Source organism: Pelodiscus sinensis, chromosome 15 (assembly GCF_052426305.1).
Source record: "Pelodiscus sinensis isolate ZL-2025 chromosome 15, ASM5242630v1, whole genome shotgun sequence".
In the NCBI taxonomy this organism is placed as follows: domain Eukaryota; kingdom Metazoa; phylum Chordata; order Testudines; family Trionychidae; genus Pelodiscus; species Pelodiscus sinensis.
In genome coordinates this window covers 24,941,891-24,965,531 of record NC_143066.1, presented here as the reverse complement: position 1 = coordinate 24,965,531, position 23,641 = coordinate 24,941,891, and the positions used below count along the sequence as shown (strand labels likewise).

Genomic DNA, 23,641 nt, shown 5'->3' with positions numbered 1-23,641 from the left:
CTGGTATAAATATTTGAATACACAGTTAAATAATTTAACTATTTATAGAGGTATTTATAGATGTAAGTAAAACAAAATTATCCCCAAATGGAGGCACATTGAAAAGAAGATGTGGTTAAAGATGTGGTTTCGGTTGCCTTCTAACAGGACATGAGAACATCGTATTTTAATTTTATATATATATATATATGTTTTAAAAATTATATTTTAAATAGAGAGGTGAGGTAAAATATTTTTAAATACATAAATAAATAAATAAACTAAATTAAATTAAATTATACTAGGTCAGCTCACTGTCCATCTAGCCCCATATCCTGTACTAGGTTAGTAGCACAAGTATGGACACCCCCCAGCCTGAGGTAACGGACACGGAGCCGAGCCCCTTTCACGTCCGAACAGTGCCGAAGATGACCGAAGCCAAGCCCAGCCCGCTGTGAGTCACGTGTTGCCGAACGTTAACGAAGTCGCGGCTGTCGCGGGGAACGAGAGCCCGAGCTTTTCCGAACGGCTCCGAGGCCGCCTGGCCGGCCGGGCGGGGCAGTTGGGGGCTGAGCGCAGCGAGGCCGGATGTGAGCGGGGCGGTCGCTTCCTGTTTCCCTGCAGCACTCCGCTCTCCCCGCTTTGGGTGGTGGCCGCTGCCTCGTCCCCGCTTCCAGGCGCTGAGGGCGGAGGCGGCCAGACGCTGGTGCAGACACGCGGGCCCCTCGCCTCACGGACCTTCCCAGCCAGGTAGAAGCAGGAGGCGCGGAGACCCGGCCCCGCAGCAGCCCCGATGCAGGCCATCAAGTGTGTGGTGGTGGGAGACGGGTAAGTTCGGCCGGCTGCTGCTTCTCCCCGGGTGGGACCCGACCACACCCGCCTTCCCGCTCCGCGAGGGGCTGCCCCAGTTTCTCTGAAGTCCCCTCGCATCCAGTGGCCGGGGCGGGCCTCTCGTCTGGGCTCCGTCCCCCGCCGTCCGTGGGTGGCCGGATGGGCCTCTCTCTTCTCCCCGGGGATATGTTCCCCTTCCTCCGTGGGGTGTCGGGGCGGGCCTCTCTTCCCCCGGGGTATGTTCTCACTTTTCTCGGGTGGCCGAAGCGGGCCTCCCCAGGCGTCCGTCCCCCGCGTGGGGTGGCTGGTCGGGACACTCCCTCTCTCTCTCTCCCTGGGTGGCCCGGCTCCACTATTGTTTCTCCCCCCGTCACACACAGAAAACAAACTTTTCACCCACAGCTACAACACCATTCCTCAGGGCTCCCTGTTGGGGACGGGCAGCGCGTATAGGGTCCTCTGAAGTAGGCGCTGTTATAAATAACTGCAACAAATGGATTAATCCCCACCCTGGTACTGGAGGACATTGATATTAAGTGCTTCTCCCATCCCCAATTGTGTGAGAGTGTGGGTGGGGTGCTCTGCCGGAGTGTAGGCAGCAGCAAGTTATTTCAGGGCTGTGGAGCCATGTGGTGAGATTTGTATTGCAGTTGCTGTAGAAGCAGAGCCACCAGGGAAGGGGATCTGTGGAGGGTTGGTGGTTCTTCTATTCCTATTGGCAAATGGGGAGCGGTGGAAGAAATGGGTACGGCGATGGCTTCGTTATTGCTAAGAAACATAAGGGTGTTGGTGATTGGTGGATGCCCTAGAGCTCTTGTTTTATGTGGTGAATGGACAGGTATCCCAAATGTGGGTGGTAAGTGATGACTTGTTACTTAGTTTTCATGCTTACAAAAGTAGTGTCTTTCTGTGTACATGAGGATATGTACTCCTTTTATATGCTGGCAAAGAGATAGTTAACTTCCCCAAGTTATTGTAGCTATCCACTTTGCTGACTGGTTCAAAACTGCAATTGGTTTAGTAGTGGACACAATTGTTTCCCCTGATACCTAATTATATTTGTGATGTTTAATTCAAACAGTTCTTTCCTACTTTGAAGTTATATAGTAAAGGTACTGTTGAAGTAACTGAACATAAAACTTACCCTTTTATCTCTCTCCTTTAGAAAGACTTCATTAGAGTAGTGATAAACATGGGTAGGGTTAGTCGGTGTTTTGATAGATCTGTGTCTTTATTGTTAAAGATTAAAATGTAGATTACAAATTCAGTGTAAATTGCCATCTCTGCAGGGCAAGGACTGTATCTTACTATGTTAGTAAAGTAGGAGCCTGTAGGTATTTATTCTAATGCAAAAACCTCTCAAACTGTCATGTTTTAATCGTCTGTAAAGAACTATGTGCATCTCTAGTGCTTTTGCATTCCCTGCTATAATTGAAGTAACTTTTAGTTATTTGTAATGGAATTGAGCCTGAGTTTATGCATAACTGCTGGATTCCTTTGTAAAGAACATGTTAGAAGGCGTGTGTGTGTTTAGGTACTTTGATATTTTAGTACTCCATGATAAAATAGGCTTAGTAAAGGGAAGCTCTTCCCCCTATTTTGGAATATTTTTTTCTTACTAGGTATCAGAGCTCTCAGAGCATCACAGGCCAGCTGGAAAACAAGACTCGTTTTATGCAGTTTCATTTTTTTTCCTTGGGAAACAAACATTCCAGTGTAATCTAAGCATAATTGGGCATCACAGCAACCCAGTGTAGATAGATTGAGGAGTGTAAGTACAGCTAGAAGAAATCACCGTCAGCCCCATGTAATTTAGTGTTGTTTTCATCATATTACTTTGCAATGAATAGTCTTCATTAATATTTAATTATTTGTTAAACTTATTTTAAACAATGTTGAATTTCAAAATTCATGTGAGATACCTGGCTTGCTCTTACTGCTTATGGTACGCAAGAATGATGTTCTGACAGACTTTATTAGTGCTGCAATTAATTGATGCTGGCTTTCACTTATCTTAAATTGCTATAATGAAAGAGTAAAATAACTTTGATTTTTAAATTAACATCTTAGTTCTTTGCCTATATTTACTTTATTAAAATGAATATCTTGTCTGCATTAAATGTTCTGAAAGAATGAAGTCTGTCTGGTTTCAAAAAAAGAATAAGATAAATTCATGAAGGATTGGTCTATAAATTGCTTAGCCAAGATGGTCAGTGTGCAACTGCATTTTGCATACCTTTTTTCTGGGTTTTTTTTTGGGGGGGGAGAGAGGCTTTTCCAAAATTTGGCCTGTTTACACTGGGCCAAATTTCAGAAAATCCCCCTTTTTCAGAAGATCCCTTCTTCGTCCTAAAATGAGGAAGAGAGGGCTCCCAAAAGATCGTGTTTGCTCTTCTGCAAAAAAAAAAATTAAAAAATTTAAAAAATGAAGGCGCGAATGCGTTCTCTGGATGTAGCAGAAGTATCCTGGAAAAACCCCGCAGTCTAGATGTACCCTCACCCTACCACTGCCAGAAGACAGGAATGTATCACTCCAGAACTTCTCCATTCCGTACATGCTTTCTGAAGCTCTGGTCCTGGCCACTGTTGGAGGTAGGATACAAGTCTAGATGGACCATTGGTCTGATCAAGTACATCAGCTATTATGTTGTTGTTTTTAGAGGAAACAGGTGTAACAAACTATACACACATTCTTCGTAATAATTTACACACTAACCATAACAATACTTTCAAAATTTGTGGTTTTGTATAAGAGGTCATTTATTCGTATTACACATTTTACAAATATCTTCAATTTATAAAAATCCTGTTACATGTTGAACCTTTCTAAACTGGGACTCTCTTGTCTTGGAACATCTGTGGTCTGGTTGCTGGACCTGAGTCCCACTGGAGGGCTGGCTGCTGGGAACTCTCTGTGGCAGTGGGCTGCTGGCTGCAGGGCTGGGGGAGCCGGTGGCAGCTAGGCCAGGAATGATCTCCCTGGTCTGGCAAAATCCCTCATCTGGGACTGGTTAGCTCCTGAGGGTGCTGGACCAGGGAGGTCCAACCTATAACTTAAAATAACAAATTGTATTTGAACACATTTTGCCAGACATAGCATTTAAATTTATTAACGGCAACACTATTTTCCATTTTTTGAAAAAATTTTTAGAACGTGGAATACAAAAATAATACAACAGATTTTAAAAATTCTAGTCCTTTATATGCAAACATTTTCAGAATTGTTTCTTCTCTTCCCTTTCTTGAAAACCAAAATGGGATAATTCTGCTTAAATGTTGCATATGCTTTTGAGTGAAGGGCTGACATATTTAGTTTGCTTTTCTTAATGAAGGTGCTTCATAAACTTAGCTGCCTCAGTGGGATCTTGATCTGTGTTCCCATTTTGATAGCCCTTTAAATTCATGGTTACATTTTTCCATGTTTAATTACATAAATCTGTGTTTTTGACAATAAACTTGCTCCTTTTCTTAAAGTACCAGCTTATGTGATCTGGAAGAAATATAAAAAAAGATATATCAGGAGGCTTTATAATTTAATCGTATAAACTTTATAACTGAGATCCCGATTTGCTTATATAAAATATCAGTTTGTGTATTATTTACATATCTTATGTATATATTCTTTACCAAATTCTGCTAGGGAAAAAAAAAGGCTATATAAATGCATGTGTGTTATTGAAACACTTATGAACTGTCTAGTATATCATGTGTGTTTCTAGGTATTTGTGCCTTGGACTTCATGCCTGAGCTAATATTTATTGGTTAGAAAAGCACAGCAATATAATGTACAACAGCACATAAAGAACACTTTCCTGCTACTTACTTTGATATTATTTATAAGAAATTCTTACTGAAGATGGGAATTTGTTATGAAAGTGCTAATGTAAGTTATTTTTAGTGCAGTATTTTGATTTGCTTCAGGCTTGTTTAGATGTTTCTTTTAGGGAAGCAACTGCTTATTGTTATGGAATCCTGAGTGGCTTCATATAATGAGGGGACAGTTCTGCAGTGGAAGCAAACTGATTACTAGGTGCCGCAGAAACAGCCAGACCTCTCATTGTACTGTGAGGGTTTTTGTCATTCTTAATATATACTTACAGTTGGGACAGTGAATCGGTGGTTTTCCATTAGGGAATGCAGTTGAAATTGCTTCCCATAACACAGATTTTCACTGACTGAAAGTCAATATTCAGTATAAATCAAAGCTGTGATAAGTTTGATTATTTAGTTAATGGTTAGCTTTTTCTATTACAAATTGTCTTCTGAGATTTATAATTTAGCTGTAAAAATTCTCCCAGGTGGAAAATTGACTTTGATTTTCTTTTTGCAAATTACTAACCCTTCAATTTAGTAAACTAAGTCCCAAACTTATAGCTTTTATTACATAATTAAACTGTTTTTCCTTTTGAGGTATTTAGAGCATTTTAAATAGGAATAAACAATATTGTATTCTAAGAGTGTGTCTGCATGGGCAACTGAATGACCTTTTGTAGTTCAGAGATGTTAAAATGAGTCGTCTCTCCCCCACCCCCAAATTTGCTGACAAGTGCCTGTAAAAAAGAAGTGACAATGACTTTTAGAAACCAGCCATGCCACTAAAAGCTGCATAGTGTGTATAAGGTCTTGGACAACATATTTTTAAAAACTAGTAGGAACTTGTTAATTTAAAAAAGGTTTGGTTTTTTTTGGCCTGGATTTTAATCAGCTTGGCAGCATTGTTCTAGTGGATAAAAGTCAATTTTAGCTTTATTGTCCAAGTTCAATGAAGTGCAGAAAGTAAAAATAATAAATACTGTAGTGAGAAGTAAACCTTTCAGTGTATCTAAGGTATCAATAGAACAAAGAATTTTAAAAAATTAACTTGGCAATATCTCTTTTAAAATAAAGACAATTGGCCTGTTCTAGTTCAGTGCAAATATTCTAAATTGTTTCCAGTAGTGAAGCATTCCTGAAGTATGGTGGTTCTTTAACTTTCATTCTGCTGTTCGACATTTCCCAAAGCAGTCTGTCAACTTTGGAGCCATTAGAGACACTACAAGGGGTTAGAATTTAGGGAGCTGCTGTTATAACACACTTCAAAATTAAAACTTGGTAGAATTCTGGTTTGTCTGCAATAGTAATAGTGCCTTTTGGGAAAGAAGGTTAGGATTTAGTTATTAGAACTGGTAGAATAGTATACTTGATTATTTCAAATAAGTTACTATCACAGTCTCTAGATGCTTTTTTTTGGGCACGTTTTAACACTACATAACTTTTTGACCAGTGTCAATGCTAGGAGAGTTTTGTCTACTAGTTAAACTATATGGCTGTGTCTACACTGGCACCCTTTTCCGTAAAAGGGATACTAATGAGACACTTCAGAATTGCAAATTCCGCGAGGGATTTAAATATCCCCCACGGCATTTGCATGAACATGGCTGCTGCTTTTTTCCAGCTTGGGGTTTTGCCGGAGAAAAGCGCCAGTCTAGACGGGATCTTGTGGAAAATAAGCTCTTTTCCGGAAGATCCCTTATTCCTACTTTCAAGAAAAGGACTTATTTTCCGCAAGATCCCATCTAGACTGGCGCTTTTCTCCGGCAAAGCCCTGAGCTGGAAAAAAGCGGCAGCCATGTTCATGCAAATGCCATGGGGGATATTTAAATCCCTCGCGGAATTTGCAATTCCGAAGTGTCTCATTAGCATCCCTTTTACGGAAAAGGGTGCCAATGTAGACATAGCCTTTGAGTATAATATCTAGGAACTGGTAGAATCCTCCCAGAAAAGCTTTTCCCTGTGGAATTTATTTCTCCCACTAGTCTATCTGAACCAAAGCATGAATCTTCAGTACAGAGTGTAAAGTCAATTCTTCTCTTGGCCCAAGTACCTCAGTTGGTCTCCATTGCCATGGTTGAAACAAGTGCTGCATTCTCAGCTGCAAAATCTCTAGTTGTCCTACTACCCGCCTGGACAGATCCAGCGGTGTTAAAATTGGAGGGAATGTTAATGTAGGGATGTTAAATATCAGTTAATTGAATAATCAAGTAACCTCATTAATTCTTGTCGGTTAGTCAACTATTCTATAGTTCCCCGGGGGGCGGGGGTCAGCAGCCAGTGCACTCCATCCTCACTCTCAAGGAGCCCCCTTCCACTCTGTGATGCTGCCTCTGCCTCAGAGTGCCAGGTAGGAGCTGGTCTATGAGAGGAGCCAGTTGAAAAACCAGCTCCCTTTGTGGACTGGCTGCCTGTCACCATGTGCTGCTGCTTCTGATAGAGGCAGCTGCATGGGGTGGCAGCAGCCTCTGTTTGGGGGTGTGTGGGTCTGACCTCCCAGACCCATTGCAACTTGAACTGAGCCAGGCTGCCTGCCTGGCTCCTAATACCCTTTAAATGCAGAGCTGCAGCAGGGGTAGGTCCCGGACCCATTGCAAGCCAGAACTGAGCTAGGCTGCTGGCCAGCCTGCTAAAAAATTTACTGGTGGGAGGCGGGGAGAGAAATGTGTGTAATCTATAGCATTAACCCGGTTAATCGACTGCACTATTACATCCCTATGTTAATGTAGATTGTCTGCCAGCATTTCTACCACAGTTCCATCTAACCCAGCTCAAACCAGATCTAGAGTTGTGCAAGACACCCCAAAACTTGCTATTATAGATATGTCCAGACAAAAACTTTCTTGGCTTTCCAGGATACTTCAACATAGTTTGTATTAGAGTCAACACCTTGAATTGCATCTCAAAGCAAATAGGGGTTCAGCACAGTCTTGGGAAACTTGGGGTAATATGCTCTGTGGAGCACAGACAGCATATTCAGTTTTCACTGTCTGCCTGTATTCTTTCAAATTGGCTTAAAACTTTCCATGATTATTGGCTATATTTTGTGGTACCATCAACTAACTTCTGTTCAAAGGATTGGAAAGCCAGAGATATGGTTAAATTGTTGCTAGAAATTTTGTTGACCATGTTCAGATTAGTCATTTCCCCCTAATTAGTCATTCTATTAATACATATTAATCTAAAGTTTCAGTATGTAAGGGCTTGCCACTCCCTATATGCTTACAGCTCTTCCCTAGAAGAGTTGCCTTTATTCAGACTCTAAGTACTTTTCAAACAAAGTGTATTAACAGTATTGAAATGGGAGATGAGGAATAGATGTACATTACTATAGCAAAGGTAGGTATTAAGGTTTCTTTCTGAGGTTGGTAACCATACAGATCTGATTCACAGGGCAGAGAGCCAAGAGGCTAGAGAGGCAGGAAACTTAGAATGGAACAAGTCTGAAGCACCGGGCTGTTGAACTTGTTTTTTCTTGTTGATTTAATGACTGCCTGATTATGTGGCTTTCTAACACCAGGCAGGTTTTCTAATTCTCATAAGCCAGGAATGAAATCTTTCACCACCATCTTTCTGGGATGCTCTGAATAACCCACAGCAGGCTCACTGTTCCAATACACAGTAAGTTGGAAGGGAAGATGTGGGCATGGAAAATTGTTCATTCACTTGGAAAATATTTAATGGAAATTTTTTTAGTACAACACCTGTCAAACCAGTTGTCTTAAACAATTTGAATTTAAAATTTATACTTATTGATGTCTTATGGAACCTATTGAGAATTAAGAGTATGAGATGAAACATGCTCTGTAATCTTAAGGCAGTATTGCCCCCAACTACTAAGGAAGCCTCTTCTGCAAAAACTTCTTGCGCAAAAGCGTATCCATACCTCAAAAGCGCATCGCAAAAGTGATGCGCTTTTGCACAAGAGAGTGTCCATACTGCATGGACACTTGCACAAGAAAGTTTGATTGCCATTCACAGAATGGCCATACGAGCACCTGTGCTTTTTCTGATAGGCTCTTTTTGTGCAAGAGACCCCCTGTTGAGCGTCCACACACACCTTTTTGCACAAGAACTCTTGCGCAAAAAGGAGTTATTCCTCGTAGAAAGAGGTATACCTACACCGCAAAAAGTCCTCTGTTCTGTTGTTTTACTGTTTATTTTCTTGTGCAAAAACGCATTTGCAGTGTGGATGCCCTGCCGATTTTTTTGCACAAAAACCCTGTAGCGTAGACCTAGTTTATGGGACATTGCTGCTCGAGGACTTCTAGGGTTTAAAGTTTTGCTTTACTTATAATCTGGACCTACTCTATTCCTAATCTCCATTCTGTAAGGTCTAGGTTCATACTCTTCACAGTTTCTCATATGGAAGTATTATACTGGACTGTCAGTATAGAAATTAAGAATACTCAGTAGGTTTAGTGATATTAGAACAATATAACAGGCTCCTGTTTTCAGAGAATACATTTACTCCCAAACACCTGGGAACTCCCAATGTGTGTACAGTGGTTTACAATATTTAGAATTTACAGAATGATGTTTATCTTAAAATCACTTTACAAACATTATTCCTCACATCCACACTGTGAAGCAGGTATGTATTTCTACTTCACAAGTTGGGAAAACTTCAGAAGGGTCAGTGATTTGCTTAAGGACACTGATTACAGCTGAGATTAGAATTTGTGAATCTCTGGCTCATAGTCCTGAGCTCAACTGATTAGACTTTTATTCCCTTTCCTGTCACTTCAATATACCTCGTTGTTTTTCTGGTATGTTCTAGGAATGCTAAACTTTTAGGACTGCCATGAAAGATGTAACTTTATCACCTCTGTTTTCAGAATGATACTTTGTTTTTGCTTCATTTCAGTATGCCACTGGAGTGAATCACCTTCATTAACTTCCAGATCCTGAGACAACTCCCAGTTTCCAATATGTGTTCCTGATGGACAGATTCCACTCCAGTAAAATATGCAAAACTACAGACATCTACTCCAGTAAAATATGCAAAACTGAGTCTTACCAAGCAGAGATGTCAATGTGTAGTCAAGCCCAGGCTTATTGGTTAATCATGGAGTTATCGGTTAATCATATCGACTTCATATAGTGTATCAGAAGCAGCAAGGGGGAAGGCGGGAGCTGGTGCCTGTGGGGAGCCAGCTTTTAAAAGCTGCCAGGCCCCACACCCTCATGCTTCTGCCTCTGAGAGAGGCCTCAGCACAGATGGTGAGGGGGCAGGTGGGAGCCAGTATACTGTGGGCCAACCTGCCACTGAGTCAAATAGGGATATTAAAATGTGTGTGTTTAGGTAAATGTGTAACCACTGAAAAATTCAGTGTTACATGATAACACATGGGGGGAAGGGGTGGTTCACCAGGAGCAGGTGTGTGTAGGGAGCTGGATTTTTCCTGATAGAGGCAGCAGCATGCGAGGATGGGGAGTTGTAGAGGCTGTGTGTAACTGTGAAGGTTAACAAAAGAGCCGAGGTTTGTCAGTAACCATGTGCTATACCGCAGGTGGGGGGTTGCTGGAGCAGCCAACGGCCTGTGGCCTGGTGAGCCTGGCTGGGCTAGAGCAGCCTCTTGCCCATGGGCAGGAAACTGCTCCTCCTGGCCAGGTGCCAGTAGTAACTAGTTACCCTGGTAAGCTTGCCAGGGTAACCTTTACATCCCTACTAACAAAGTATTATTGAATTGATAAAGTGTTTTGGAGGAAGTTGTTGTCAGCAGAGTTATGATATACACAGTTTATATCGCCGACTAAAGCACAAGATCTACATAACATTCATTGTTGAATTATTAGAGATGACTAGTAGCAGTACTAGTTGTTGACTTTTTCAAAGTTTTTATAAAAATATTAGTAGACTTACCTGGCATTGCCCAGGTTCTTGGGTGCGGTGCCTTGGGTATGTGGAGTGTGTGTGCAGGAAGCTGGGGTCAGGGGCATGTTTGCCTCTTACTCCCAGCCTGCCTGCAGTCTGTCCTTCTCTCTCCGCAGGATACCCACCATTTGTTCTCTCCCTCCACCCCCCTTTGTTGGGGTCAAGGGCTAGGAGGGAAAAGGGTTTGGGGCAGGTGGGGGCTACTTGCCAGTGTGCTGGCAGGCCAGATGGCGGCACCCGGCCCTGTTGGCCACTCCCTTGCTGGTTTGGTTCCCCCCCCCCCACCCTCCCCGTGGACACTTGTGCCGGATAGCTATCCTCTGCAGGTTTGTGCCCCCATAGACACTCATATCTTGTTCCTCAGAATAGCAGCCTTTGCAAGTTATGGAAAACTGTCTTATTCCCGAGGCTTCTTGTTGTCTTGGTACAGTCTAACCCTGTCCCTTGCTTTAAGTTAGGAGAAGAGGAATGTGTATACCAATTTTGGTGGCCCTAGCTCTTACTGTTTAGGAGGAGTTCTTGAACAAATGGACTCTGACACACACGAAAATATATATATTTATAAAAAAGTAAAATTTCAAACCAAGTTGTTTTTTACCCTTGCAGGGGAAAGAGGAAATCCACATTAAAGTAACTAAATGTTTCCACAAACCCCAGACAACACATTTACTCATGATGGTGATAGTGAATATCTTATGATACAGCTGAGAGACATGTAAACTCCTCAGAATGGTTTAGAATCTTAAGGTCCCTGACTAAAATCCATTTGTAATCCTTGCAGTAATAGCTTTGCTTATGCAAAAGCTAAGGGACATTTTAACACTAGAATTGCTTAGTTGCTGGGATTGTTGTGTGTAACACAACTAAGTACTAAGGTAAGACTTCATGGCAGATAATCTGACTTGCATGCGTTTCTTGTTCATATGAGAAGCTCAAAGTAAAAGTTTCATGAATCATAGCATAACACTAATGTAAGACTAAATTTGTAAACTCAGCAAGGATTAAAATACTGGTGATGCATATACTTTTGACAATTAGTATTTGGTGGTAAAACATCTGCATGAAAATACTTTGCTTTTTGTATAGAAGCTCATTTATTAAAGTGAGGAGAAGGCATCGGGAAGGACATAAGCTCCTGATGACACTGGTTGTCTTTGCACATTTATTTGTGAAGTTATATTCTGGATTATGCTCTTCAAATGAGGAATAAGTATCAGGAACAGATGAACTCTTATGTATTAGAAACCTATTTTTTTTTTAAATTTGTCATAATTTCTCTCTGAAAAAAAGTTGTATGGTCAAACCTTAATTATCCCAACCCTTGTTTATAGAAACTTAGCAAAGATCAGCTATCTGCCTTAATATTTCAGTTTTTAGATAATTGTGGGGAGAAGGGAAGAAGCCTGCTGTCAGGCTTTCAAAGAAACTCAGAGCATAGGCTTTCCCCCAGTTACCTGGAGTTGTGGAGCGGGTTGTGTATGTGTGTTTTGGGGAGAATCCTGTGAGATGCTAGCATTGAATCCAGGATAATATTAATTCTATTTGAGTTTTCCATGAGATGTCTTGGTTTTTAAGTAAGTGATACCACATACTGGGTCTCATTCTGCCATATTAGCAGATGTTGGTAAGGATTACTATTCCTGTTTCCCCAGCTCCTATAAGTGGCATTTTAATAAGAAATTGGAAATTAATGTGCCTTATTTGTTGTTCCTTCTATAATCTTCAAATGACCAGGAAAAATTAGTTCTTGTAAAGATCTATGACCTTTACAGCTAAAATCCAAACAGTTTTACAATTTAGGCTATGCTTATTATTTGGATCTGTCTGTCACTGAGAAGCTTACATTTGTATACTATTGGAAAGCTGCAGTCATAGAACATTGAGCACTGATAACTCAAGTTTCAGCTTAATCTCATTTCAAATGGCAAAATGAAACTGTTTCTGTTGAAGGGCTCTTTGTTCTCTCTTGCATGTGAGAGAGAGAGAGAGAGCACTTAACCATGAATAAATTTTCTCTTTTACAGTGCTGTAGGTAAAACATGCCTACTCATCAGTTATACAACCAATGCATTTCCTGGAGAATACATACCCACTGTGTAAGTATATCAGTAAATCCTTATGAACTAATTTATGTCAAAGTTCGTATACTAGCTGCTGTTGGTGGAAGTGGTTTTTCATTGTGCAAATCAGTTGAAAACATTACCTTTTAGTTTTTCATTAAACTTAATTCCGCATCTAGATTTATTGAAGTACTTTTGTGCTAACTTTTTTATACTTGGTACCTGTCATGTGGCATTTGCTGTTGTTGAAATATTTGAACTAATTTTTTTAACTTTTGTAGCTTTGACAACTATTCTGCTAATGTAATGGTTGATGGAAAACCAGTCAATCTCGGTTTGTGGGATACAGCTGGACAAGAAGACTATGACAGATTGCGTCCATTATCCTATCCACAAACAGTAAGACTTATAGTGTGAGATACTTGAAAGCATATGTACAGCTTAAAGAGCCCTATAAATGTGTGATTGCGTCTTTCTTGAATAATGCTAAGATTTTTAACACTTCATCATATTAAGATATCAAATGTAATGGTAAAGTTAAACTGTGGCAGGTTAGATCTTAATGCTGCAGATGCAATATTGGGGCCTTCTACCTGTTTGTAATTGGAGAGATGTCAAAACCTTCACCCACATGTTTATTTTGCATACAGTAGGGCATGCTGGCTTTATGTGCAATTGGATCCCCAAAATTGACTAGAATATTTAAATGAAAAATATTCAGTTTCTGTTGATTTGAGGTTAGCCTCCCTGCCAAAAGTAAGATTTGGTTTTCAGACATACTGTTTGGCTCCAAACTGACACTCACTGCTAAGCACTTGATGTCATTTAGCTTTTTATTTTATTTGGAAGATGGTATTAAATGTGAAAGAGCTGCACTCTTAGGATTCTTGGGATTGGTGTGGGGTATATTATAGCATTTACATTATTTCAGGCCAAGAGTATTTGATACACTTGTAATTTTGATTATAACATTAGGATAAATGTTTGTGGCTTCATTGGTTGCAACTAGTTAAATTCTGAATCTGCATAGACTGTGCCTTGTTCCTCCTGTATATGGAAGATGAAGTAGTCTGTTCTGTCAAATGCAGCTGCCACCACAGCTCAGTGAATCTCTTTAGATACTAGTTTCCTGAAGCAATTTTCTGCCAAACTCAGTGGTTTTTATTTTGAGCTAGACTTTATCTGGTAGAATTCTTCATCTAAAAGACAATGGTAAACTTGTAGTTATTGCAGCTTTCTCATATTAATTACTAACCATTATAAATAATCAGAAACTAATTTATCTACTATTAAAATGCAAAAACTACTTCAAGATGGATTTCACTCAGTGAACTCTTAACATTTTTAGTCTTTTATGTTCATTTGCAGTTCTCATTCATACATTATGGTCACCAATCCTCACAGGTTTTCTTCTCATGCATGAGACTAAAGTCTGATACTAACCTGTCATCTATAGATGGTCCCTACAAAACTTCCAGAAATCTTGGCTTCTGTGATGAAGAAAATTCAGCAGTTATCTATGCACACTCTCATACGCAGGAGCAGTAATGGGATATTTAAAACAAATGAAACTCCCAAGCGTGTTTAGGAGACTTTCAGCACCTTAACAATTTATTTTTTCTTCTGACATAGTGCTTCTTGATCAGGAGTCTCCCAAGGGGTACACCGGCTCATCTACGTAGTTGCCTAATTTTACAATAGGCTACCTTAAAAAGCACTAGCATAGTCAGTAAAAGCTTAAAATTTCATACAGATAATGACTAGTATATACATCTCACAGAAATGTAAGTACAATATTTATATTCCAATTGATTTATTTTATAATTGTATGGTAAAAATGAGCAAGTCAGCAATTTTTCAATGTGCTGGAATGCTTCTATATTTTTGTCTGTGTAAACAAGCACCCTTTAAATAAGGTAGGGGAGCAGGAGCCAGTGCTGGGGGGAGCTGGCTTAAAAGTTCCCCCCAGCACTGTTTCTGCAGGAGGCAGGTGGTAGCAGGGACTAGGTGTGAGCCGGGAATCAGCAGAATCCTGGCTCTCACCTAGTCCCAGACATGCCTTAATACATTTAAAAAGCTAAAGCACAGCAGGAGGGTCCGGGACAGCTGATTCCTGGCTCATGCCCACCAGCCTTTTAAATAACCTCACGGCAGCTCCCCACTTATTGACTATTCGATGGAAAATCTATCTACTAGTCGATTAGTTGAATAAACTAAATTTAACATCCCTAATACAGATCAGGCTTCTCAAAGGGGTACAGTAGTCTGGAAAGGTTGAGAACCACTGTTCTAAAATACATCACAATGTATAGAATGGCTCATTGGGAAGCCACCAAGTCTTCAGAAAAAGTAGAACTTTAAAGTGTGAACCGTCACGTTCTAAACTTGTGTATAGGGCAAAATGAATGTTCAACCTGCTGGGCTCTCAGCCTATTTAAACTCCTAGGGCTTAGACTCAGTCAATAGATCAGTTAAAATAATAAATGTGAGTTGATAATGACCTGGTATTAGAAGTTGCTATTTGTTCTGTATCTAAGTTGATACAACAGTAACTTTGTTCACATGTGGCTTTGCAATTCTGACATTAATTCAGACGTTAAACTTCACTGCCTTAATGTGTTCTGTTCTTACTGTATGGAAAATCTTTGAGGATTGGTAAATGTGACACATGAGTGAAAGGAAAATTTCTTAACTACCTTTTTTCCTGAGACTTGTCCATAAAGTCAACTCCACTCCTGTGTTTAACTTCTTTCTAAAAGAGATGAGCATGTTTAGTTAGCAGTGTTTGCTATTCCTAGTCATCTTCATCAATATAGGTGGCTAAATCTACAGATTGGGAATAGATAGTTCTAGTGGGCTTTTCTAGATGTCTGGTGACTTCCATGGATTATACCATTTTGTGAAGGTTGGTGAGAATAATAATCCTGAGGAAAATGGCCAGGTAACAGCATACTTTACATTAAAGTTACTCCTGAACTTAATTTGTCTCATACTGTTGTTAGGTTGAAGGAACCAATGATAATTTAACTTCCAGTCTGAAAGATCAACCAATTGCCGTATGTAAAACTTTCAATAAACTTAAGTTCCAAGTTTTCTGTTACCTTGTTTTTCTCACAATAATACAGTGATAAGTTGGCCCCTATTTTACTAAACAATAGCTATCCCTTTGTTCTTAAAGTTTAACTCTTGGGATGCTATTATTGCTTTATATATCTGATCACCCCCTACCACCAGACCTTTTTAAATCAATGCTGTTCTTAACAGCAGTGTTGTGTTTCTCCATGACAAGGAGTTAAAATGAATTTTCCTCCTGTGTTTTGGATTAAATTTTTTTTAATACAGAAGGGCGACCTAAAATTTGCAAATAACCCATAGATGCCTATACATTCAAACACTTGGTTATGTGCAGTTAGTAAAGGGGAAAAGTGAACCTGTACAACATGCAGAACTAGAGATTGCTAGAAACTTTCAGAATTGGAAAACTGAAGTAGTGGCCATAGTATCATATTATGTGATATTGTCCATCTTTCATCTTCTGGTGATATGGCTGTGGAAATTGGCTGAGGTGATGCATGAGGGATTGCGTTGCAAGTGCTTAGCAGTGCAGATGTGAGAAGCAGGCTTAACGGACAGCCTTGAAATGCAATGCAATACAATCTACTAACATTCTGAAATGCCTCTGATTCCTTAATGAATGTGTGGTGGTGGTTTGTTTACTCCAATGTGAAAAGTGGATCAAGAAAAACTGCAGATTTGTAAAGTACCTTGTTCAAGTATAAGATTGATATAGCAAGATTAGTGTGATCTTCAGATGGCCAAGTTTAGCAATTAATTTTCTAGTTAACCAAATTTTTCTCTAAATTTTTTTGAGAAATTTTAATCTGGATATGAAGCTTATCAGCCTTTGATACTTCTATTTTGTTGCATTTGCATGTTGCCCTTCTTGTGGGGATTATTTTCCAAATCATCTATCTTTCCCTTGATTATTTTTTTTCACCCAATCTCTTCCTTGCGATAAAATTCACCTATCCCTGAACTGAAGGGGGTGACTTCTTTTTTAAACACCAAAGAAGGGAATTGGCCAGTAAAATTAGTTTGCACTATAATTTTTTTTTACTTCTGTGCTCCTAGCTGAGGGGGGGGGAGGGAAGGGAAATCCTAAAGTTTCCTATTAACATCCTATATAATAGATTTGACTGTCATACTGGATTCACTTAATCTATGCACCATAGTAATGATCTGGAAAATGATTACTGGATACAAGATATCTAGTTACATGTATTAATATTTTATGTAGAAGTAGCCATTTAAAGCTGGCCAGCTGACATTATGATGTGTAACAGCCACAGTCCACATTTGCACCCCATTCCCTTGAACTGGTATGATTTGGTTCACAAGTAATTAAGAACTAATACTGAAGTACACTCCGAGCACATTAAGATTTAAATAACATCCTTTGCTAAATTACTTGGTCTCTCCTTGTATCCAAGTTGAAAAAGCAGACAGGAGACTGCAATTCTGACCAAGTGGTTTGTACCCACAAAGGCTTAAAGCCCAAATAACTCTCTTGTCTCTAAGGTGCCACAGGGCTCCTCATTGTTTTTGCAGATATAGTCTAACATGGCTACCCCTCTGAGTCTTCTCTTACTGTAACTTATAGAATTCTACTTCTGTCAATGTCCTGGGTTCCTCCAAGGGTCTACATTTTTCAGTGTCAGCATAGGTTAGCAAGAGTCAGTGTGCTGGGAATAACGTTTTGATATGTTGCTAATATGCTGTTAGCACAACTGCTCTAGCAATTACTGAGTAGATGCCTTGAGTAGCTGAATAATATTTTACAATAAAGAAGATACCATTTGCTCTCCAGAGGTTACCTTATTGGACTAACTCAATGTTTATTTTGCAGGATGTCTTCTTAATTTGCTTTTCCCTTGTGAGTCCTGCATCCTTCGAAAATGTCCGTGCTAAGGTACGTGTAGGCTAGTGTCCCCTTCTTTCCTTGGAGAGACTTATCACTGCACTATTTCTTAGGACACAGCCTGTATTCTGAGCTTTACAGTAGGAATTAAAGGAAAAACTAGTGACATGTTTAGTGTTATGAAATTCTTGTTAAGACATCAGTAACATTGATGTCTTAGCAGGTGTCATTTTAAGTGACATTAATTGAACAATGTTTGCAATGTTGTTCCCAGGATATTGGAAACACAAGGTGCATGAGGTAATATCTTTTATTGGACCAACTTCTGTTGGTGAAGGAGACCAGCTTTTCAGCCTACACAGACCTTCTTTAGGTCCTAAACTTGAAGAGGCTTGAGGAAGAGCTCTGTGAAGCTCAAAAGTTTGTCACCTTCTCTAGCAGAAGTTGGTCCAATAAAAGATATTACTTCACCTACCTGATACGCTCACATCTTGAATACCGTGTGCGGATGTCACACTTCATCTCAAAAATGATATATTGGAATTGGAAATGATTGAGAAAAGGGCAACAAAAATGATTAGGGGCATGGAATAGCTGCCATATAAGAAGAAATTAATAAAACTGGGACTCTACAACTTTCTAAAGATGACTGAAGGGGGATGGGATATAATAGAGCAGTGGTTCCCAACCACTGATCTGTGGACTGGTGCTCGGTCACAAACTGCTCGCTGCGGCACACTGCAAGGCCACGCCCATGCTGGCTGCTCCAGGGTGTGTTGCTGGCAGCTGCTGGAATTGAAGCCGGATGTTCACGGTGGCTCTGGGGAGAATGGGGGTACATATTTTGGTGGACTGGTAACATTTTATTTGCATATTCATTATTTGTATAATGAATTTGCAAATAAAATGTTACCGGTCCGTCAGAAGTTTGTGAATGGGCTTGCTGGTCCACAGTATTAAAGTTGGGAGCCACTGTAATAGAGGTCTATAAAGTTAATACCAGGGTGGAAAAAGTAGATAAGGAAGTGCTATTTACTCCTAACACAAGAACTAGGGTTCACTAAATGAAACTAATAGACAGCAGGTTTAAAACAAAGAATAGGATGTATTTTTTTTTTCACACAACGCACAGTGAACCTTTTCAGCTTGGAAAAGAGGAGACTAAGGAGGGGATATGATAGAGGTCTATAAAATCATGACTGGTGTGGAGAAAGTGAATAAGGAAATGTTATTTACTTGTTCCCATAATATAACAACTAGGGGCTACCAAAAGAAACTAATGGGCAGCAGGTTTAAAACAAATAAAAGAAAGTTCTTCTCCACACAGCACATAGTCATTCTGTGGAACTCCTTGCCTGCGGAGGTTGTGAAGGCTAGGACTACAACAGGATTTAAAAAAGAACCTCCAAGAATTTATCTAGTTAAGTCCATTAATGGCTATTAGCCAGTATGGGTAAGGAATGGTGTCCCTAGCCTCTGTCAAAGGGTAGAGATGGATGGCAGGAGAGAGATCGCTTGATCGTTACCTGTTCGATTCACTCCCTGTGGGACACCTGGCATTGGCCACCGTCGGCAGACAGGTTTCTGGGCTGGATGGATCTTTGGACTGACCCAGTATGGCCGTTTTTATATTCTTATGAACCTGTGGATCTCCTTGCCAGAGGATGTAGTGAGGGACAAGACTTTAACAGTGTTAAAAAAAGAGCTAGGTAAATTCATGGAGGATCAGTCCATCAATAGCTATTAGCTTAAAGGGGCAGGGATAGTGTTCCTAGCTTCTGTTTGCCAGAAGTGGGAAATGGGTGAGAGGGGATGAGTCACTTGATGATTACCTGTGCTGTTCATTGCCTCTGAGGCTCCTGGCATTGGCCACTGTTGCAAGGCAAGTGACTTGGCTACATGGATCCAGTATGCCTTTGTGATTGAACAATGTTACTTTACCTGAAAGGGAGAAATCCAGAATTTTGCTGCTTTCAGCCATGTCAGTTGCTTAACCTTAAAAGCTCTGAGATCTCCATTTAGCAGTTAGTGCATTTGCTGCATTTCAAACCAGAAAAAAGCAATTGACAAAACTGATATTTAGGAAAATGAAAAAAATGTAAGGCAGTATCTAAAGGGAATATCAAATCTTGGAATTTATAAAACTGTTGGGTATTAGATGATATGAGACATTCTTAAAGGCACAAATTTAATAGTAAGCAATTTGGAAAAGTGCGTAGGCATAAAGTAGCAAATTTGAAGACTTAATCTGGGCATACACTGATTTTACAATTTATACTTTATTGAAAGACATGGGAGGATATTTCTTCCTGCCCATCCCTCCAGCTTTGTAATGTCCAGTATATCTATTCTGGGGTACCTGTGCCTGCAATTATGCTCCTGAGCTTAGCTGGACTTAGATTTTTTTTTTCTGCAAACTAATTGCCTCATTTCCATATTACCTAGTGAATGAAGGGCATTTCTACCAAGTATTCTTATTCTCTGGACAAAGTAGTTGTCACTTGTGTCTTGTTGTGGGTAAGAAAAGAATGTTTTGGGGAAAATTTTCCCTTTTCTTTCTTTCTTTGCCTCACACTTCTGCCTACTTTACCGGAATTTTGCAAGGCTTTCATTATTTGTAAATTGTGCCGATGAAAGTTGCTACACAAGCACATACTTGCATCTTTTTTTTTTCCCCCAGTGGTATCCTGAGGTGCGACACCATTGCCCCAACACGCCCATCATTCTAGTTGGTACCAAGCTTGATCTTAGAGATGATAAAGATACTATTGAAAAGCTGAAGGAGAAGAAATTGACTCCAATCACCTATCCGCAGGGCCTTGCCATGGCAAAAGAGATTGGTATGACTTTTTATTAAATATATTGACTATACCTGAAATTAATTATATAAGACTCTTTAATTTTAAGAGGGGATGCCCTTGTTTCTGTTTTTGGCAGTCTGTTAAAAGCCTTCCTCTGTAGCATGGGGCACAGTCACAGCTGGAGGATTCTCTGCATCTTGGGGCCTTCAAAGTATTTGAAGGCTTCAATATCTGAGACCTAGGTGAGAGATTATTCTAAGAGGGGAGGGTGAGATTCTGTGGCCTGCACTGTGCAGGGGGTCAGACTAGATGATCATAATGGTCCCTTCTGACCTTAAAGTCTATGAGTCTATATTTGGCACAAAGAATTCTTCTTTAACTTCAAACCATCTGGCTTTCTGCAGGTGCAGTGAAATACCTAGAATGCTCAGCACTTACACAGCGTGGCCTCAAGACAGTGTTTGATGAAGCTATTCGAGCAGTTCTTTGCCCCCCTCCTGTAAAGAAGAGGAAGAGAAAATGTCTGTTGCTGTAGATGTTACCCTACCCTACCCCACCTCCACTCTGAACCTTGTGTGCTTTGCTCAGAACAAGGGAGCATTCACATTCAATGCCAATTTTTTCTGTTATAAATTAGTTCTCTTCCATAAAAATTTTGAACTTGTCAGCGATTTCATGGTTAATTTGTTTAATGTATGAGAAATGCTTTTCAAATTCTACTAAAAGTGAAATCCTAAATAAGACAAACCTATGTAAAGCCTTATTTTTAAAGTCCTATTCTTGCTCAGATAAAGTGTTGCCAAACTATCTACTGAATTAAGTTGCATTGTGCTATCAACACTAAGCACTAACTATTTTTAAGACTGTCTTTAAGATGACTCTAATGGCTGTAGGAAATGCAAAACGCTCTAGTTTTTCACAGATATGTAACAGTACGATATCCTTAGGAAAACGTTGCAGTCTAATGAATTAAACATTTTCTCAACCCGTGGTTGTTATATAGCATTGTACATCAATCTTAAATGATTAAGATAATTGACTATGACTGACAACCTTAGTCAGAGTTTTAAAAAATGCTTTATCACTGGTAAGGGCTCAGTTATGATCTAGTTCTTGCTGCTGTGATTAAAAATATTCATACCTAAGTGTATGTCCTCCCCTTGACAGCATTGTATTGTGATGGGTACGTGAAACACATCTGGTTTGATCAAGTGATATTGCCAGACAGTATTTTGACATTGTACAGACCAATTTACACTACATTGTCAACTGAGTGGTTAAGATGACTAGATTTTTGTCACAGGTAAAACCAGTAACAGTAATTTAACTTGTCACAAATATGCAGTAAGTAAAGAAGTTGGTGTTTATAGGTAAATTTGGAATTTATTTTCAAGTAGGGCATTCATTTAACACAACTCTGAACTGGTCATTCCCACAGATGTTATACTTAGGAATGCTTTTCTTGTAGAATTTCTTATTGAGCAATATAACTTGTATTTTAAAACCTTTCTGATATATTAGCATTTTGTGTTTTGTAGATTAGAAAGTGTAAGCATATCCTTATTTTCTGATTACTTCCGACCCAGTAAGTTACGTGCTTTCTGAGGAGCTTTCTTTAGTTTTCTAGTCATTAGATGTAAAAATCATGTGAAACAGCTTTACAAGTTTTAGTAATTTTTATACTGTAGACCTTCTTAAAAGATGAACCTTGTCAAACATCATTTTGTCAGGTACCCCAACACTAACATTACTAATGCTGACAGTTGTCCCTTTAGCTCACCTACGTGTGCATCACATTGATTTATCTGGTAATGGTAACTTGGGTCTGTGAGGTTCTGTAACTTAGTGCTAACAATGTTCTGTACATTCTAAACACTGGCAAGAATACAATGTTGAACTACACCCTTTCAACCACTAGAACAAAATTTAAAAATCAAGTTGCAAAATTGTGAAGTTTTTACATTGATCTTTTGCTAATGAAGTTAGCAGTATGTTTTGCATGTATGACTTAATAAATTCTTGAATCATATAATTGGTAATGCTTGCATTTTTGTCTAGATGTTCTTAACTCTTTATTGCAGAAATGTGTGCGCTTGCCATTTATAGCAGAATCATAGTGGTTTGGAATTGCCTTTGTTTGAGTAATATGTAAGTACATGCTCTTCACAACAAGTGAATTACAGTTTACTGGTTCTTATGGGATTAGGGATAAAGAAAATTTATCGGGCTAGTGACCAGAGAACTAGTACTGAAAGAAATGTACTAGCCCTGACATTTTTTTCTTGTTTGTAGGATGCACTACTTTGAGCGTTCAAATAAAATTGCATTTGTTTTACTACCTTGGTTTGATCCCTATGTCAGATGTGATAGAAAGCTAAGGAGCTACTAGTATATCTCAAGCTCCCAGTGGTGGCAAATTAATGTTTCGGTGATTTAAAAACTGGAATGTGTTGTATAGAATAACAATCTTATCCTTTTGACCTTTCAAACTCCTTTATTGAGAGGCCTGAGTTTGTGTAGGCTCGAGCAAAACTAAGCTGCCTCAGCCCTTTCTCACTGCTAATGGGAGGATGGCCCTTATCTAGGATGACCAGATGTCCTGTTTTAAAAGGACAGTCCTGCACTTTAGCCCACTTACACATGTCCCTCCTTTTTCTTAAAAATGGGCAATTTGTCCTGTATTTTCTCTCCCCTCCTACTGTACTGGTGGGTCCAACTGCTGGCCAGATCCCTGTTTGTCACAGGGATGAATGGTGGGGATTCACTGACTGATGTAGGGGGTGCAAGACTGGTGATCAGGCAAAGCTGCAGTCTCTGTGGCCAGCTGCTCCCTTTGATGGTTCATCAGTGCAGTGCCTGCTGTGTGCCTCCTCTTGGCCAGCAGGCCTCTCACCTCCTGTCCCATTTCCAGCCAGCACTAGCACTCAATCACTGCAGTAAGTAGCAGGCTGGCAGTGACTGGTTGCATGTTGCCTCTGCTACCTATCCCTCAGACCTTGCTCATCCTCTCCCTGATGTGCCCCTTAACCTCCCTTGCTCTATTGTTCTTCCATATACCCATCCGCAGGGTGTGTCCTGCTCCCAGCACTGAGTGAAGAACCAGCCTCGGATCCCAAATCATTCAATTCGCCTCTTTCCCTGCTCTTTGAGAGCGAGTTGCACATGTCTCACCTCTCCCCAGGCACATTTTAAAAGCTAAGGTGAATAAAGACTCCCAACTACTCTATTTCTTTGTAACAAGGGCTCACTCAACTTTATGCTAACTTTAATATTTGTACTACATAGTTCTGATTGACAGCTGCTAAAATTACTTGTATTCAAGTAAGTTTATGGAGGTGTCCTGTATTCAGCATGGAGACACATA

At 39.9% G+C, this 23,641-nt stretch overlaps 1 protein-coding gene across 1 annotated transcript; it reads left to right on the top strand.

Annotated features, from left to right (window-relative positions):
- Window positions 1-564: 564 nt before the first annotated feature.
- RAC1 (Rac family small GTPase 1) lies at window positions 565-22,612 on the top strand. The gene is made up of 6 exons (XM_075899488.2): window positions 565-807; window positions 12,523-12,594; window positions 12,840-12,957; window positions 17,465-17,527; window positions 20,157-20,316; window positions 20,682-22,612. Exons 1-6 carry the CDS (start codon window positions 773-775, stop codon window positions 20,810-20,812), a joined length of 579 nt encoding a protein of 192 aa, XP_075755603.1. The 5' UTR covers window positions 565-772; the 3' UTR covers window positions 20,813-22,612.
- Window positions 22,613-23,641: the final 1,029 nt, after the last annotated feature.

Excerpts from the sequence above, each read along its gene's own strand:
- RAC1 (XM_075899488.2), top strand. The coding sequence starts at position 773 with ATGCAGGCCATCAAGTGTGTGGTGGTGGGAGACGG. Across the intron at positions 12,958-17,464 it reads CATTATCCTATCCACAAACA|GATGTCTTCTTAATTTGCTT; the intron begins GTAAGACTTATA and ends TTTATTTTGCAG. Across the intron at positions 20,317-20,681 it reads TGCCATGGCAAAAGAGATTG|GTGCAGTGAAATACCTAGAA; the intron begins GTATGACTTTTT and ends GGCTTTCTGCAG.